Raw genomic sequence first — 19,527 nt, forward strand, 5'->3', positions numbered from 1 at the left:
CAATGCTTCCCTTGTGTTACCACTTCACGTGCAGTGCCAGGCCCATGTCCCCCTAAGGGAGGGGCAGAAACCCCTCCTTTTATAAGTATCCTTTGTTGCCACAAGTGCCCATGAGTGGCCTTGATGGAAGATGTGACACACTGGCACTGAGCTCCAGCTGTATGCCTGATGGTCCAGTGATCCCCGTCTAGAAATACTCTCAATACTGAGTTACAAAAAGTACTTAATAAAAAGAAAATGGTGTCAAATACATTTTATTTTCATAAAGGAGGCAAGAATATGTATTTTACTTAGGAAGCAAGAATCCTGCTGTGTCCCATTGTCTCTCAAACTCTCACATCGTACCCCCAGCTCCCATATGCTCCGCCATCTTGGTGAGCCTCCAAGGGCAGTGCTCAAGGTCATTACGCCAGTTGGAGACATCACTCTGCAGGGGCCCACAACGTTTCTAACAGGGACCTTGCTACCTGCTCAGTGTAATTCCATCACGTTCTGGACCAGTTTTTCTTTCTCTCTATTTTATCTTTTTGGGCTTTTCTCTTTCTGTGTCTCTTTCTCTGTTTCTTTTCTCTCTCTGTCTCGATACTTCTGGGTCTCTCTTTTGCTCTTCCTCTCTCCCGCTCCCATGCTCCCCTGATCCTGCTCTCTCTTTTTCTGCCCTCCCTCCACCTCTGACTTCTTGTGTCTTCTTACATGAGGTCTGTCTTTCTTAACTACAGTACAATCGAACTCCTCAGCAACTATTTCAGTGCTTGGCAATATAGTCAGATTTCAGCAAATACTCATTAAAATGAACTTTTTTTTTTTTTTTTTTCATATCACTTCTGTTTTTCTGGGAGAAGCTGTCAATTCTTTTTGTTCAATTAAGGTCTACTCCTCCTGGAATATGGTTTCCTTCCATTCCATTCCCCTCCCCAGCCCCTTCCTTCTAATGAGATTCTGTTGTATTTCAAAGTTCCTAGAAGAGAAATTGGCCCGTAGAAGGGGATTCAATAAATGTCAATTCCTGCACTCCTCTGAAAGAAATTGCAGTATGTCTGGATAAAATGAGCCAGGAACCTGGGCCTCCCCTTCCACCTCTCCTTCCTTCTCACCCTTCACATTCTATTCATTAGCAGGTATTTCTATTTACTGTTTAAATGACTCTTGACATTTACGTTCCACATGGCCCTGACAGCACTCTCATCCCAGCCATGATTTCCCGAGATGATTGCAGCAGCCTCTTCACTGATTTCTCCACATTGATTCTTGCAGGTCTTATCCCAGTTCTCCGAAGGGTAGCTGGAGCAATCTCTCTGAAATGCAAATCTGATATTTTATCCCCCCACCACCCACATTAAAGATACCACCAGGCCTGATACCTGCCTGTTTCTCTTTTCTTTTCTTTTCTTTTTTCTTTTTTTTTTTTTTTTTTTTTGAGATGGAGTCTTGCTCTGTCACCCAGGCTGGAATGCAGTGATGTGATCCTGGCTCACTGCAACCTCCACCTCCTGGGTTCGAGCAATTCTCCTGCCTCAGCCTCCCAAGTAGCTGGGACTACAGGCACATGCCACCACGCCCGGCTCATTTTTGCATTTTTAGGAGAGATAAGATTTGACCATGTTGGTCAGGCTGGTCTCAAACTCCGGACCTCATGATCTGTCTGCCTTAGTCTCCCAAAGTGCTGGGATTACAGGCGTGAGCCACTGCACCCGGCCCGGTGTTCTTATTTCTTCTCTGCCCTTTGCTCTACAGTGGGCTTCAACCCATGTCCAGAACAAATCACAAGCCGTGTCCCCTCCACCATGGGTCTTTTGCACCCACAGCTTTTCCTGCCTTGAATTTTCTCATCATTCTTCTGCACACCCCTCCCTTTTAGCTCACTCTCCCCTCTTCCAGCCAGTCTCCCTGGGCAAGGTCAGCTCTCCTGCATCTCCTCCCTCCTGGAACACCAGGCCCCTCATTGCTAATACTTCCCAGTGATGATTTTCCATTGACTTGAATGATTGATTGATGTTTTTCCCCTCATAAGCACCCCCGTAAAGGCACTATATCTGTTTTTACTCACCAGATAGCCCCGGTGACTAGCACAGTGCCTGACACATAGCAGGAATTGAATAACTGTTTGTTGACTTAAAGAATGAATCGATCGAGGAGGCAAATATGAGAAACAGAGAATTACCAACCTTCCCCATGTGGCTATTAAAGCCAGAGAGCCTCTGCACTGAGGGAGAATATAAACTCATGGTGTGAACAGTGAGGATAGGATTAGAACTGGCTCTTCATCATCCATCCCTTTGGAAGCCCAGGGAAGGAGGTGGAAATTTGTAGATGGCTCAATAACATAAATAATAAGGAGGTTTTACAGTCAGAAACTTTAATTTAGCCTCTCTCTTTAGTCCTTTCAATTTAATGTTAACAAAAATCACAGCAAGTGGATGTATTGACTGATTTCGGTCTTTTGACATTTATTTTCTTTTCTGGCTGAGGTGACATGAGCAATAAAAGGATAAGAAATTAGAGATTAAAGAAATAAGTAACATCCGCAGCTACTGTCCTCCACACACCAACGAATGTTTTGCATTGACTTACACAAGTTCCTCCATGTTTACAAATATTTTCTGGCTTTATTGTATTTGTTGTGTGTGTGTGACAGAAGCATGATTACTCAGTGAAAACCTGCGCAGGTATCAATACCAGCAGGTTCGTTTAAACAAGAGCATCTGAACACTTAATAGGATTAATGTGAGCCTAGATTCTTGCCTCTGTTTTTATTTCTGTTCTTTAATCGATTTCTATTATGAACTGCCAGCAACAAGAGAGGCTAAGGGAGATAGATGCACACACACACATGCACCCACACCTTTATTTCAAGTTTCCCTTGAAATAAAGCTCTACACAGCAAGATGAATGCATATTGTCCCACATTCCAGAGCACCGAAGGGCTCTATGACCACTAGTGAGTTTAGCCAGAATTTGAAAGCTCACAATCATATTAATGTAATAGGATTATTTTCTCTGTGTCCCACTTTTTTTTTTTTTTTTTTTTTTGAGACTGAGTCTTGCTCTGTCACCCAGGCTGTAGTGCAGTGGCGCGATCTTGGCTCACAGCAAGCTCTGCCTCCCGGGTTCAGGCCATTCTCCTGCCTTAGCCTCCTGAGTAGCTGGGACTACAGGTGCCCGCCACCACGCCTGGCTAATTTTTTGTATTTTTAGTAGAGATGGTGTTTCACTGTGTTAGCCAGGATGGTCTGGCCCTCCTGACCTCGTGATCTGCCTGTCGCAGCCTCCCAAAGTGCTGGGATTACAGGCGTGAGCCACTGCACCCGGCCCCCATATCTTTAACGACTATGGGTGAGGTGGAATATTTGATCTCCCAGGAACTGACCTAGCCTTGAATCAGAAAGTCATGGGTTTTCACATTTTATCCACTGGTGCTGAAGAAGGGAAAACATCCTCTGAATTGCGACGCATCATTGAGGGAACCACTCTTCATAGCCCTGCACTCACTTCAGCCTGACTATAAAGTAAAAACAAAAGCCCCAAACACCTTAAATTTACCCTTGCCTTGAATTCAGCTGGCATGAGGGGAGTGAGCGGCATGTCCTCCCTGTGGTTGTCCTGATCACAGCACTGTGGTCTTCGAAGGTCCTGTTTGCCTGAGGCAGCAGGAAGCACGAATCGCCCTCCAGAGGTGATACTCACAGATGAGTCACTGGGAATTTGTTGCACGAAGTGTGAAGGCCATCTGGCTACAGCTAGAGTCTTACAGTTTTGGAGATTTTTGAGTGTGATGAGGGATGGGCGAGGGGAGGGAAAGTACTCCTGTGAGCAAACACAGTGTGAAGCCAGAGCCGGTGGGTCCTGGATTGATGTTTAAAGGCTCTCTTGAGACAGTATTGAGAGGGAAGACTGTGCAAGGCCATGGAAGGCCTTGCCTTTTACTGGGGAGAGTAGGAATTGAGTGACTCTTGAGACCTTTGTGCAGCAAAGTGTCCTGTTCTGGAGCAGCTCAGGGTCTGTGGGGTGGAATCTGGGCTCCACTGTACCTTTGCTGAGCTGGTTAAGGCTGTAGGGCTGTGGTCTTTTCATCTGAAAAGTAGGAAGAGCACTAGCTAGAAACCAGCTTCACCACATGGCTTGAGGCTTCATAAGGGGCACAGAGAGGAGTCCCAATCCAAGGGCACAGCATTCAACAGGGTTCTCCTTAGCTCAAAAATCACCAGGCAGGGTTTCCCTTCTTACTCCCCTCTATCCCATTCACTTGCTGTGAGCCAGTCCCAGATACACCCAGGGCCTGTTTCCTTCTGTGGGATAGCAGTGCTGGCGAGAGTCACCCCATGGACTGTGTTACGTCAAACTCACAAGGGCAGAAGCCCCCCTCGGTATTGTCCAGAAATCCTTTTGCTCTAATGAATGAACTCTCACTCCTCACAATTTGAAACCCACATATCCTCAAATCTCTTCAAGTTGCTTTCGTCTTATAAAAAGGATCTAGGACAGTGGTTCTCAAAAGGGATTTTTGTCTTCCAGGGGACATATGACAATGACTGGGGACATTTTTGATCAATACAACTGGGAAGGATGGTATTATTGGAATCTAGTGTGTAGAGGTCAGGAATGCGGCTCAACATTCTACAGTGCACAGGGAAGCTCCCAGCAATTATGATCTGGTCCAAAATACCAACAATCTCGTGACTCAGAAACTCAGATTCTAGTTGTTAAGGACTAAATTAGGCCCCCCCACCCAATTCATATGTTGAAGTTGTAATCTCCGATGTCTTTGGAGATAGAGCCTTTACAAAGGTAATTAAGGTTCAATGAGATTGTAAGGGCAGGGCTGTAATACAATCGCACTGGTGTCCTTATGAGAAGCAGAAGGACACCAGGAGCACTCACATGCAGAGAAAAGGACACGTGAGGTCTCACAGAGAAGGCGGCTATCTGAAAGCCAAGGGGAGAGGCCTCAGGGGAAACCATACCTGTTGAGACCTTGACCATGGACTTCTAGCCTCCAAAACTCTGGGAAAATAAGTTTTTGTTTAATTCATCCAGTGCTATAGTGTTTTCATGGGAGCCCTAATAAACTAACACACTAGACAATGAGTTTGGAGACAACATGCGAAAGAAGGAAGAACACACAGGATTGACTACGTGGCCTTGGGCAAATTTCTTTACTTCTCTAACTCTTAATTCCTCATCTATAAATTGGGACGAGTCATGCCCACTGCCTTGGGTTTTTATGAGAATTAAACAAATTAACACACCTAAAGCACCTGACACAAGACAGATGCCACTAACTTGCTACCACACTGGGCGCTCCATACAGGTGGAGACCCCGTTCTTTAACTTTGTATGCAGTACCTAGGGCACCTGGAAGGTGCTGGAGCACCATAGAAACATTTTAAAAGTGCATTCAATCAATCAATGACATTTTGGGTGCTTATTCAACAATTTTACTTGTGTAGCCTTTTCCGAAACAGATATCACAGGTACAGCTGTGAACACTGCATTTGCAGACTCTTCCCTCAAGCTTATCCTGTAGTGGAGGAAGAGACATGATAATCAGTACAGAACTGCAGTAAAAATAGGATTTCAGACAGTTACAAATACTATGATGGAAATCAGCTGAGTGTCGTGATGAGTTGCTGGTGGGAAGAGCTACTGTACATAGCATTGTCAGAAAACTATCGGAGGAAGTGATTTTTGTTGATGTTTTTGTTTTATCGATACAGATATTCTTTATTGGAGATTTACATTCTACTAGAGCTGTTGTTCTTGTGAAGTGGTTTTCTAAAATGATGAATAACTCTTGGTACAATCTTCTCTTGGTTTATCCAGTAGTACATTCTATGAAAACTCAGTATATATATATATATATATATTTTTTTTTTTGAGATGTAGTCTCACTCTGTCTCCCAGGCTAGAGTGCAGTGGCACAATCTGGGTGCACTACAACCTCTGCCTCACAGGTTCCAGTGATTCATGTGCCACAGCCTCCCAAGTAGCTGGGATTACAGGTGCCTGCCACAATGCCTGGCTACTTTTTGTATTTTTAGTAGAGATGGGTTTCACCATGTTGGTCAGGCTGGTCTTGAACTCCTGACTTCAAGTGATCCACCTGCTTCAGCCTCCAAAAAGTGCTGGGATTACAGGTGTGAGCCACTGTGACAGGCTTAAAATTCAGTATATCTTAATATGGTGCTGTACATATAAAGAAGTTAGGTTTTAGTTTGGGAAAGTTATCAACAGGGTTTTCACCTACATGAAGGTCCAGTGGAACAGTCCAAGGTTGTGAAGAATGAGGAGGCATTCCTTGTTGTGCAGGAATATCCAGGGCATTGCAATGTTTAATATCTTTGCCCCCTCCCACCCTCCTAAATTCCAGTAGAACCCTCCAATCATTGCGATGAGGATCACTCCCACCCCTAATTTCCTTAAACACCCTCTAAGGGCAAGCACAGCCACCATTAAGAGCCATGGTTTTGAGGGTGTTCAGTGACCTCCTTATCTTCTAGTCCAGTGGTCATTCTTGCTCATTAGAGTCTCTGATACTGCTAACCCACCTTCCTTGACATCCTTTCATCCTCTGGCTTCCACGACACTGCATGCCTTGGGCTTTTCTCCTCCTTTTTGCCCAATCCCTGTCCAGTGTCCTGATCTGGCTCTTTGTTCTCCACCTGCCCATCTGGTCTGACCTTGACCCCTTCTTTTTTCCCTTCCATTTTCTTCTTTAATGAAAACTTCAAAACCACTTCCAGGTGACTAATTCCCAAAGTGCTTTTTCTAAGCCATTTACACATATACTTCCAACTGCCACTTGGACCTGCCCAAGTGTGCCAAATCTAAACATGTCCAAAGTTAAACTGGTCTTCTTCTAAGCCTGTTTTTCCTCCTCTAAGCCTATTTTTCCTTTGGTGGTACCTCTTGGTGATAATGACTTCATCCACTCACTCAGCTAAACATGGCAGCCATCTCCACTGCTCCTTCTCACTCCCCCCATCTGGTTGGTTGCTGTGCCCTGTCAATCCGAAAGAAATAATGGGAACTGATTATTCTGGAGCAAATAATGCAAAGATGGGAGCAATGCTGATAAAGATCAGTGCCTTGGAAGGGGCCACTCTAATCCCACCCTTTGATCTTTTATTTTATTTAAAAAAATTCTCTGGACTAGCCTTTTTTTTTTTTTTTTTTTTTTCAGACCCTGGGCATACTGCCCTGAGCTAATTTGTTTGCCCGAATTAATTATCAGCAGGGGGTGACAGCCTCATTTTCACAGAAGCCCTCTCTTCTGGAAGGAGTGCCTTTGTATTCAAACCGTCCGATTGAGGCTGCTTGGCACTGAGTATAAAGGGTGTCTTGACGTTTCCATGAAGACATTTAAATGTTACCGTCTCTGAAGAAACAGTTTTAGAATATGAAAGCTTTATCTTTCTTCCCCCCAAGGAAGAAAAACATCACCAGCTTAATTATCTCTGTAAAATAACTTCCTCATTTGCTTTTCATATTGCTAGTATAAAAAGATAATGATACTGTTTTCAAAAATGGAAACAATTATAGATGATCTTGCAAAACTTGCTTGTTTGATTTTTGTCTATTTAAATACCACCTCAATTCAGAGGTCAAAGAGGCGTGCAGGGTTGTGGTTATATATTACCCTTCCATGTTGATTGTTAAAAGATCACCTAGTAGGGCAAATGCAATTGAAAACGTGCTGCTGGTGATTGTACTCCACAGTAACCTCAAAAAGGTTCTTATATTAGGAGAAGCAAAAGACACTTAACTCTTTACACATATGTGGATATATATGTATATATTTTTACCTCTCCCACTCTCTCTCTTTCCATATATATACACATATATATTTCATGTTGTATGTTTTTTAACACTATATATATATTTTATTTTGTGTATTTTTTACCCACTCTATATATGGTAGGTAAAATATAGATATAGATATAGGTATATAGATAGTGGTAAAATTATATATGTATGTAATAGTGGTTAAAATATATATATGTATTTAATAATACATATATATTTATATATGTAGTGGTAAAAAACACAGAATTAAACATACCTCCCTAACAAATGTTTAAGTATACATTACAGTATTATTTACCATACACACACTGTTTACCAGGCGATATCTAGAACTTACTCATCTTGCATAACGTCTTGCACAATTAAACAGCAGCTCTCCATTTTTCCCCTTCCACAGACCCTGGCAATCACCATCATTCTGCTTTCTGCTTCTGTCAGTTTGACTATTTTAAAAATACATCATATAGGTGGAACCGTATAGTATTTGTCCTTCTGTGACTGGCTTATTTCATGTAATGTAATGTCCTGAAGGTTCATCCATATTGTAGCACATGACAAGATTTTCTTCCTTTTGAAGGCTGAATAATATTCCATTGTATTACATACCACTGTTGCTTGACCTTTTTGTCCATTCTTCTGTCGATGGACATCAAGTTGCTTCTACTTCTTGGCTATTGTGAATGATGCTGCAATGAACATGGGAGTGCTAATATCTCCTCCAGATCCTGTTTTCCATTCTTTTGGTTGAGTACCTAGCAATGGAATTGCTGGATCATGTGGTAGTTCTATTTTTTATTTTTTGAGGAACCGCTATGGTTTTTCACAGCAGCTGTACCATTTTACCTTCCTACCAACAGTGCACAAAGGTTCCAGTTTCTTCAAATCTGCCCCAACACTTGTTATTTTCTGTTTTTGTTTGTTTGTTTTGTTGTTTTCTTTTATAATGGCCATCCTAACAGGTGTGAAGTGATATCCTGTTATGATTTTAATTTGCATTTCCCTGATTATTAGGGATGTTGGTTAGTGATGTTATTTTCATATGCCTGTTGGTCATTTGTATTATTTTGTACCATACACGACTACCAACCCAAAATGGACTAAAAACTTAAACGTAAGACCTAGGAGTATGAAACTTCTGGAAGAAAACATAGGGGAAAAAACTTCATAACGTTGGCCTTGGGAATGACTTCTTGGATATGATATCCAAGGTACAGGCAACAAAAGCACAAATACAAAAGTGGTACTTCAAACTTAAAAGCTTCTAAATAACAAAGGAAACAATTAACAGCATGAAAAGGCAACCTATGGAATGGGAGAAAATATTTGCAAACAATACATTTGATAAGGAGTTAATATACAAAACTTTTGTTAAAAGAAAGAGCTTTCATTGGATCTAAATCAGGAATCAGCAAACTTGTTCTGCAAAGGGCCAGATAGTAAATGTTTAGGCTTTGCAGGCCATATAGTCTCTGTTGCAACCACTCAGTCCTTTGTTGTAGTGTGAAAACAGCCATAGACAATATGTAAATGTATGACTGTGGCTGTGTCCCAATAAAATTTTATTTGCAAAAACAGGCTGGGATAGATTTGATCCGTGGGCCATAGTTTGCTGACCCCTGGTCTAGAACAGAGTTTCTCAACCTGGCTGTATTGATACTTTTTCTGGATAGTCTTGTTGTGGGAGGCTGTCCCGGGCAGCCTCCTGTAGGACTGTAGGATGCTTAGCAGCACTCTTGACTCTACCTCCTAGATGCCAGCAGCAACCCCTCCCCGTACCTCCAGTTGTGACAATGAAAAATGTCTCCAAACATTTTCAAATGTCCTTTGGGGGACAAAATTGCTGCTAGTTGAGTACCTCTTATCTATATGATGGAAATAATCTAATAAAGGATAATAGAAATATTTCCCTAAAGTTACAAAAAGTAGGGTAACATACTGCTTTTCAGAAGAATTGAAAACTATAGTATATTTGTCTTAGGTAGGTCAAGGGCTCCTCAAAGGGACCATTATCACAACCTAAATTTGGAAAGCTTTTCAAAAACAACTGAAATGACAACATATTTGAAAAGTGCTCTGTTAATAATGCAAATATGAGCTTAACCTACTTTTATGATAGGCACAAGACACAAAACAGTTCAACATATTAGCATGTTCTAATGGGACTTCCTGAGTTTGAGAGTTGGTTGTGAGTTGGAAAGGCTAGGGACAAGCTAGTAGTTCTAATTCCTACTTTGGTAAGGGTTTATTTTTTCTGCTTATCTGAATTCAGAACGAACACGGGCAGTGTGACTTTTGAAAACACTCATATGTTTTTCATTGTTTGGACAGGGCTGGACAAAAATGGCCTGGTTTCACTGCAAATTGGCAGTAACACATGTTTTCAAAAGTTGAAAACTGCATAACCCTCATGAGTGAATCTCAAAGAATGTTGTCTTCTTGTCCTTTAGAATAAACACCTGTTTTGCAAATAGGAGGGTAAAATCCATCTTTGTCAAGAAATTGTGGGTTTATTTTTTCTTCACTCACATTATGATTTATTTAGTAATTTAAACATTTAGGTACAATTTAAAATACTATAATTTATATGATCATATCTTTAAACAAGCAATAACGACAAAAATACCCTCATATTTCATCAAGAATTTCAGTTAAGCATTTTGAGCTCATTTTCTTTTCTGACTTGAAAAGGAAATACAGATATATTTTTCTAATGTGGTTCTCACACTTTTTGTTTTCTTTTTTTTTTTTTTTTTTTGAGATGGAGTTTTGCTCTTGTCGCCCAGGCTAGAGTGCAGTGGTGCAATCTTGGCTCACTGCAACCTCTGCCTTCCAGGTTCAAGTGATTCTCCTGCCTCAGCCTACTGAGTAGCTGAGATTACAGGTGCCTGCCACCATGTCTGGCTAATTTTTTGTGTTTTTAGTAGAGACAGAGTTTCACTATGTTGGCGAGGCTGGTCTCAAACTCCTGAGCTCAAGGGATCCACCTGCCTCGGTATCCCAAAGTGCTGGGATTACAGGCATGAGCCACCACACCCAGCCAGGCTCTTACTCTTGAAGGGAGTTGTTTGCTCCTCCCCTGCCATAAGTTCTGCTCACTCACTATCTCCAATGGCTGCAGCAGACACACTCAGTGACTGGATCACCCTAACACCAGCACCGTTGGATGCACTATGATGAGAATGTCAGTGGATAAATGAAATCATTTCTTTTATACTTGGGATCATGAAAAAGTGTGATAAGAACAGGCTCTTTCTTCATGGCCTTCCCCTAAATCCACCTTTCAGCTTTACCCCAAGAGATCTAGCTCCTGAAATCCCATCTGTTTGTGCCATACTTTCTAATGAATACCCCCAACTGCCTTCCTTTCTGGCTGGTCCCGAGTGGGTTGTAAATGGGATGCATTTGACAGCAGGCCTTTCTCTCTGTCCCTCAGGTTACCACGGCCTCTACTGTGAGGAGGAATATAACGAGTGTCTCTCCGCTCCATGCCTGAACGCAGCCACCTGCAGGGACCTCGTTAATGGCTATGAGTGTGTGTGCCTGGCAGAATACAAAGGTGAGAGGACGCCGGGCCTTCCTGTGCCAGAAAGGCTCTAAATGACATCATGTATTTTTCAGTGTAAATGCATAAACCTCTAATTGGACCATGAATTGTTCAGAATAAAAATCAAATGCTGAAGCTGGCATGATGAATGGGTCCAAGGAGACCAATTTGCAAGCCTCTGGTTTGAGAAACAACCCTCTCTTCTGTCCTGTTCTTCGTGGATCCTCGCTCTCTTTTTTGTTGAATGTGTAAAAAGCTGAAAACAAAAAGTCATATTAAGATGGATTGTCAGACATAGGTCAGAGACCATAGGTGTGAAAAATGTGGAAGAGGAAGGATGCTGCCCTATAAAGCTTCTTATGCAGAGATAGAATGCTCTGCTTTCTTGGAGAGGAGGCAGGCGGAGTCCCATGCATTGGCAAATACATTAAGCTTATTAAAAACAGGCAACATTGACAGATTGTTTCTAATGCGTGGACCCCGTTCTAACCCCTAATGTGCATAGCTCACTAAATCCCCCCAAAAACCCTATGAGGTGGACAGTAATGCTCTCCCCCTAAAAGCCTGGTCAGCATGGTCCCTAAAGCCCTTTCTCCCAGTGTCTCCATTGGCCTCTGACCACGTTTTGTGGATGGCAAGGCTTCCTGGAGCCCACATACCCTCAGACGGCCCTCTTCCAGGAAAGCCTATTTATCAGCTGTTGCACACATTTCTCTAAGCCGTACCTTCAGGGCCAGGTTTAGATTTTGGAATGCTTTTGTGGGCTCTATTTATAGCCATTTCACTTAACTGCTTGCTCCTATTGCTGCTTGCTTGATGCCATCCACCTCCCTTGAGACCTTACATTGCCCTCACCGTTGCTTCTCTTTGGATGAACCTACCTTTATTAGTAACCATTTTGGCCAGTCTCATGGCCTTATAGGCTACACTGAAAACTTGATTAAGCCCCTGGATAAAAGGGCTGAAGCTGGGCCAAGTCTTGACTTTGTGTTCCACAGATCTGATGCTTCTTTTGGAGTATGATGTTCAGTTAGAACCAAACTCCACTAACATCTACCAGGACACAACAGCAGATTTGCTGGCTTCATTCTCAGGCTTCTCAGTTCTGGGTCTATCTATCTATTACCTTTCTCTCTACATATCTTCAACCTCCTTTCCCCTTCCTCCTTGCCATGTCTATAAATATTTTCATGGATTTCTTACTCTGAACAAATGAAGATTCTAGGAAGATAGCAGCTCACATTGACATTCAATATCCCTTATCCCTCCTGACTCTCTGGTAGGGATGGCTCAGTAAGGTAGATGACCTTGGATGGGGTCATGTGAAGATTTGGGGTCTCAAGAAAGGGTATGTGTGCTAGGAGACTTTGCTTACAACAAGAACAAGGGATGAGGGCTCCAGAGAGAACTGATGACTCAATGAACAGATGAGTCCAAAGAATCCTTCATCTTGTGGAGAGGAAGTACATGTTATAATTGTGCTGCATCTGACCCTAGGAGGCAGAGGGGTGTATTGATCTGATGGATACGGGCTGCCCTTTAAGGAAATTGAACAGTAGGCTGAGTTGCCCCCAACCCCGCCGCTTTTTTGTGGCCTTGAGAACACCAAACTGGGAGGCCTCTCTCTGCCTCATGCCTCAGTACACAGGACCCCAGTGGCTGCCCATCCAGCACTAAGGGGAATGTGTTATGTTGTCTGTCTCTGCCAGGATTTCCACCCTCTAGCCTGGCCAGTACAAGGAGCCCACACCAGCAACTCAGAGAGGGAGAAAAGTTTAGGGAAATAAAAACAAAAATTGCAACAACAGCTCTAAACATTCAAGAAAGGAAGTGAAAAAAGTCATGTATACTACTAAAAATTGAATTTGGTTCTGAATAAAAAGGAGGAACTAGTGCATGCGAGGATCAGAATATGAGGAAGTGGAAACCACGAGTGAAAAGACAGGAAACATGGAGAAAAGATTCCAGAGATCTGCTTCTGCCTGAGCGATGGGTGCTCCAGGAGAAGGAGCATGTGGAAATAGAAGCAGAATTCACTAACTCCTAGAAGGAGGTGTCTGTGAGGTGAAGAAAGTCTTATTTTCTAATAGAATGGGCTCACAGGGCAGCAGTTGGATTAATGAAGGAGATGATACATAATTTGAGATTTCCTGGTAAAATTTGTAACTGCAAGGATAAAGAGAAATGTTTACAAGATTCTTTGAAGGGATCACAGGTTACATACAGAAGAAAGAGAATCAAACCAGCATTGTACTGCCCCTCTCTATCATGAAGGTAAAGAATAGCAGAGCAGTGTTTCAGACTTTTAAATGAAAAGGACTAGGAGTTAAAGGGTTGTTTATAGTTGAGGGCAAAAGAAAGATATTGCCATACATTCAAGGATACAGAAAATACAGCACCCTATACCCTAAGATAAGTACCTTAATAAGCATCCCCCCAAATAGAAACTAAATCAAAACAAAGATATCCAGATAGTGGAAGATGGAGAATGGAAGGAAGAGATTTATGCCTTTAAATGCAGGCGTAAGTCTAAATAGATGATATTTATGTGATTGTGACTGGTAATATAATGGTGAAGGAAAGTCTCTTGAAAAAAGTAGATCTACATTCTGTATCAGCTGTCTATTGCTGCATAACAAATCAGTACTCAGTACTGGCTTAAAACAACGTGCTTTTATTACCTACAATTTCCTAAGTCCAGGTGTGGCTTAGTCAATTCCCAGCTCAGGGGCTCACAAAGGTGAAAGCCAGGTATTGACTGACTGAGCTCTCATCTGAGGCTTGAATAGTGAGAGATCAGCTTCCAAGTCCCCTTAGGTTATTGGCAGGACTTGTATCCTTGTGGATGTAGGATTTGTGACAGCTTGCTCTTTGAAAGCCAGCAGCTATGACAGAGCCCCCACTGCTTCCAGTCTTGAACTTTCGGGAAGGCCTGGATTTTTGTGTGTGTGTGTGTGATGGAGTTTCACTCTCTTTGCCCAGGCTGGAGTGCAATGGTATGATCTTGGCTCACTGCAACCTCTACCTCCCGGGTTCAAGCGAGTCTCCTGCCTCAGCCTCATGAGTAGCTGGGATTACAGGCACTCACCACCATGTCCGGCTAATTTTGTCTTTTTAAGAGAGACAAGGTTTCTCCATGTTGGTCAGGCTGGTCTTGAACTCCTGACCTCAGGTGATTCGCCCGCCTCGGCCTCTCAAAGTGCTGGGATTACAGATGTGAGCCACTGCACCCAGCCTGGACCCTGTAAAAAGTCTCACCTGGTTAGGCCAGGCCCACCTGGGAGGAACTCAAAGTCAACTGATAGAGACCTTAATTGCATCTTCAAAACGTCTTAACTGCCATTTGCTCTTGGTTGGAAGCTCACACTCAAGGGGAAGAAATTACACAAAGGTGTAACTCACTAGGGGTCACCCTGGGCTGTGTCTTGCTCTTAAGGAAAAATTGCTATGTCTATCACTCTTGCTCTTAAGGAAAAATTTCAACAAGCATAGTGGTTTCATATTATTTAAAACAAAGCCATGTGTTGAAGGGGGTGAGGATAGGAAACATTAAAAGGCATACAAGTGTGTTAAAGATTTCACTCCTGACTGGGTGTGGTGGCTCGCACCTGTAATCCCAACACTTTGGGAAGCTGAGGTGGGCAGATCACCTGAGGTCAGGAGTTCGAGACCAGACAGTGAAACCCCGTCTGTACTAAAAATACAAAAATTAGCCAGGCGTGGTGGCAGGTGCTTGTGATCTCAACTACTTGGGAGGCTGAGGCATGAGAATTGCTCGAACCTGGGAGGTGGAGGTTGCAGTGAGCTGAGATCACGCCACTGCACTCCAGCCTGGGTGACAAACCCAATGGGCAGGTACAGTGTTTATTTAATTTTAGTATATTTATAAAGACATTTAGGTTTAGGTTTAAATAAGGCTGCTGAAAACAGGGAGGTAAACCCTAGCAATGTAGCAGTAAATGGTAGAACTTGTAAGCTAAGAGTGGTGGGGACATGGGGAGGGTAGGTAGAAGGAATTAAAGGAGAGACAGGAGGAGATAATCATGCTCTTCTGCCCAGAGGAAGAGTGAGGGGAAGTGAGAGGCCACATGATCCTGTGCTTTTCCCTCTGTGGGGGGATGGACATTCTCCCCCTTTTGGAAATATTTTTGCCAATATATATTTACATATAGTATGTCTATATACATTCAGGAAACTGTCAGATGGATGCATTTCAATTCCTAACTAGTACTTACCTGGAGTTAGAACTTGGATAGGTAGTATTTTAGGGATAAAGTTAAGCTTTAACTTTTTACTTTACATATATACTTTTTAAGTGGTAATTTTTACTGCTTAATATTAATATTAATATGTTTTTAAACTATATATAGTTTTTATATTTTAGGAGGATATATATAACTATATATAACACTATATATATAACACACACACTCTCTCTCTCTATATGTATATACATATCCTCCTAAAGAGAATGAGTGCAATAGGGAGTCAGCCAAATATATAGCTAAGAACATTTTGAAAAAGGAAAAAAGGCCAGGGGTGGTGGCTCACACCTGTAATCCTAGCACTTTGGGAGGCTGAGGCTGGCAGATAATGAGGTCAGGAGTTCGAGACCAGCCTGACTAATATGGTGAAACCCTGTCTCTACTAAAAATACAAAAATTAGCCAGGTGCTGTGGCACACGCCTGTAGTCCCAGCTACTCAGGAGGCTGAGGCAGGAGCATCACTTGAACCCAGGAGGTGGAGCTTGCAGTGAGCTGAGATCGTGCCATTGCACTCCAGCCTGGGCAACAGAGCAAGATTCCGTCAAAGAAAAAAAAAAAAAAAAGAAAAAGAAAGAGAAAAGCAATGAGGGGAACTTCTGCCAGATGTTAAAAAACCCATTATAGGCCTGGCGTGGTGGCTCACACCTGCAATCCCAGCACTTTGGGAGGCTGAGGCAGGCAGATCATGAGGTCAGGAGATTGAGACCATCCTGGGTTAGCTAACATGGTGAAACCCCGTCTCTACTAAAAACAAAACAAAACAAATTAGCCGGGCGTGGTGGTGGGCGCCTGTAGTCCCAGCTATTCGGGAGGCTGAGGCAGGAGAATGGCATGAACCCGGGAGGCGGAGCTTGCAGTGAGCTGAGATGGCGCCACTGCCCTCTAGCCTGGGCGACAGAGCGAGACTCTGTCTCAAAAAAAAGAACCAAAAAAACAAAACAAAACAAAAGAAACCATTATAATGCTACAATTATTGTTACATTCATATATTACCCCTGCAAGAATGGACAGATAACCAAAACTGAAGAATGGCCCAGAAACCATTGTCTGTAATAATAATGTATGACTCTTAAAGAGGAATTGTTAGGAATGAGAAGATAATTCTTTTTAAATAAGTGCTTCTAGAAAAACTGGACTGCTAAAGAAAAAAAAATGTTCTTGCACTTCTAAGTAAATTCCATATAAATAATAATTTTAAAAACCTCTTCTTTGACTTCTTTATGTCCCCTTCTGCTTAACGTCCCTTTCTTCCCTTTCGCTTTTTCAACCATGGCTCTTGGCCCTTGTCCATATCATTCCAGTAGAAGAGGTTTCAGGAAAATTCATGATGAAGTAATTGAAGTCATTTGGTGAAATCTATGAAGCCTCCCCTTCCACTTCTGACTCAGCCAGTGTTCCTGTCCCTTTGCCCCACTGGGCCCTGAGGTCCCTGCTGCATGTCACCTTGCTGTGTCTTCTGCAACTTCATTCCTGACCAGGTTCTCCTCTCTGCCTTCACTAAGTCTTGGTTTCCCAGACACTGTGAATGACGTGGGCCTCCAGGCCCCTTTCTCTCTCCCTCCTCTTTGCTTTCATCCACTCCTATGACTGTATCCACTGTCTCTCAGTATTTTTTTTTTATATTTTCCATGACAATTATGTTTAGCCTTGTATTAAATTCTTTTTGGTTTCAGACTTTCTTCTTCCCTACACTACATGATAAGCTCTGGAAAGACAGTGACTACATAGCTTCTTTTTCATTTTAAATTCTCTACAGCTCTTACTGTGGTGGCTTGCACAGAACAAATGCTTGATGGCTACCTTTACTTGAGTTAGAACTACTGTTTAACACATGAATTAAGTAAAGGAAACCAACTTAAGCATTTTCATGGAATGTAAGTCTCCACTGTAGATCACGGAATTGTTAGAAAGCAAAATTCATGGAGGGCTTCTGTGTAACCCATCTTCAGACAATCCAAAACACTGCTGCGTCCTTCAAACGTAGTTCAAGGCTGGTTTATGATGCAACTTCTACGACTTTGTTTAGTGTTCATGCCTCATATTGTCAAAAGGTCAAGGAACAGCCCCATAGTGATTGATTTTTATTTCTAGAGGAGCCAATGAAATGATCAACAATATATGTATTTGAAATTTTTGGTGATAACATTTGGAAAAAAGGTTTGATATTTCATTGTGAAAATAACAATAACAAATATTTAGAAGAAAAGAGGAAATTCATAATTACTCATGTTTTTACAACATAACATGAGCCATAATAATCTGTGTTGCTTCCATTCTGTTTTTAGTATCCATGTTTTTACTGTTAAATAATTGAGTATACCTACAATTTTATATTGTTCTGCTCACTCATAATAGGGTATTATGCTTGATTTACATATTGCTAGGAAGTCTTACTAGTTTTATTTTAAGTGGCTTTGTAATGTTCCCATGAGGGAATACTTATCCATTGCCTTGTTCTTGCATCTGATGTGGGGCTATTACAAATATTTCTGGAATTAACATCTTTATATTTTCATACTTTCTGGATTTCTTTCAAGGGATAGAGTCTCAGAAATGAGATCACCACTGGATTATAGATTTAATTACATTGTACATTGTACCTACTTTTTTTTTTTTTTTTTTTTTTTGGGCAATGTTGTCTTGCTCTGTCACCCAGGCTGCAGTGCAGCGGCACTGTCTTGGCTCACTGCAACCTCTGTCTCCCGGGTTCAAGCAGCTCTCCTGTCTCAGCCTCCTGAGTAGCTGGCATTACAGGTGTGTGCCACCATGCCTGGCTATTTTTTGCATTTTTAGTAGAGATGGGGTTTCACCATGTTGGCCAGGCTGGTCTTGAACTCCTGATCTCAAGTGATCTGCCCGCGTTGGCCTCCCAAAGTGCCGGGATTACTGGCGTGAGCTACTGTGCCTGGCCTGTACCTACTTATTTATTTTTAAAGGCTACAGAAATTTCAGTGGAAAGGATGAGAACGCCTTCTTTGTTGGATAAAGTTATTTCCTTTGCTAGATTCTACTTAGCCAGGGAACAAGAATTTCTGGTTGTTTTGTGCACCTAGCCCTTTCAAGTACTGTGATAAATATAAAAAGGATAAGTCAGAGTTTCTTCCTTCTTTGGGCTATTATTTAACCAGATGAGCAGACTGAGTGACACACAGGAATAATAAGGCTAAGGTTGAGATGTCAATTTGTAATTTCTGAGATGGTTTAGAAAATGTTGAGATCTGTAAAGATTGAAATACTGGAAAAAGTTTTCATAGAGGAACTAAGTTTGGATGAAACGAGACGATGTCTTAAAGCAAATAATAAGTGTAATAACACTTCTTTACTGGCTTAGTTTCCTGGAGATATAATGATTTTCATTTTTCAAATATTGATTGTAACTAAATTTGTTACGATAACAAAGACTTATAATTGGTGTAGTGCTTTTTGAATTCTAGCTTATTTCATTTCTAAAATTAACTTCTGTAAGAACCCTGTTGGAATCAAAGTCTTTTTAGAAACATTTCTTCTCCATCCCTTAATATGAAAAGTATGAATTTTTATTAGTTTTGACTGAATTACAGTTTATTTTTGCTTGAGACTAAACATCAGTTTTGTAATAGTGCGTGCTGCGTCCTCTGCCAATGGGTGATGCATGTGTCATTCCACAGACTTAGTTTGAAGTGTGGACCTGGTTTTCTCTGACAAAATAGGGTGTTTTTGAGGCAGATTTGGAGTTTGGAATCTCTCCTCTGGCAGCCTCACCTGTGTGTCAGCCAAAGTACACTGGCCGTTGCCCCTCTTGAAAGGATAGGATTCCGGTGCTAGGTCCATAATTTCTTCCACGCATTGTGATACGGCCTCTGCTCTCCAGGACTTGAGAGATTTGTGGGAGAATCAGTCAGGAGAGCAGATAAGTTATGATTTGGCACAGTGAC

At 42.0% G+C, this 19,527-nt stretch overlaps 1 protein-coding gene across 1 annotated transcript in view; it reads left to right on the forward strand.

Moving 5' to 3' along the window:
* Positions 1–19,527, forward strand: part of DNER (delta/notch like EGF repeat containing) — a 366,185-nt gene that overhangs the window by 292,994 nt on the left and 53,664 nt on the right. Inside the window, exon 9 of the mRNA XM_010370769.2 lies at positions 11,237–11,359. Within this exon, the coding sequence (XP_010369071.2) occupies positions 11,237–11,359 (123 nt within the window). The remainder of the gene's footprint in view (positions 1–11,236; positions 11,360–19,527) is intronic.

This window comes from Rhinopithecus roxellana, chromosome 14, assembly GCF_007565055.1.
Source record: "Rhinopithecus roxellana isolate Shanxi Qingling chromosome 14, ASM756505v1, whole genome shotgun sequence".
NCBI lineage: Eukaryota > Metazoa > Chordata > Mammalia > Primates > Cercopithecidae > Rhinopithecus > Rhinopithecus roxellana.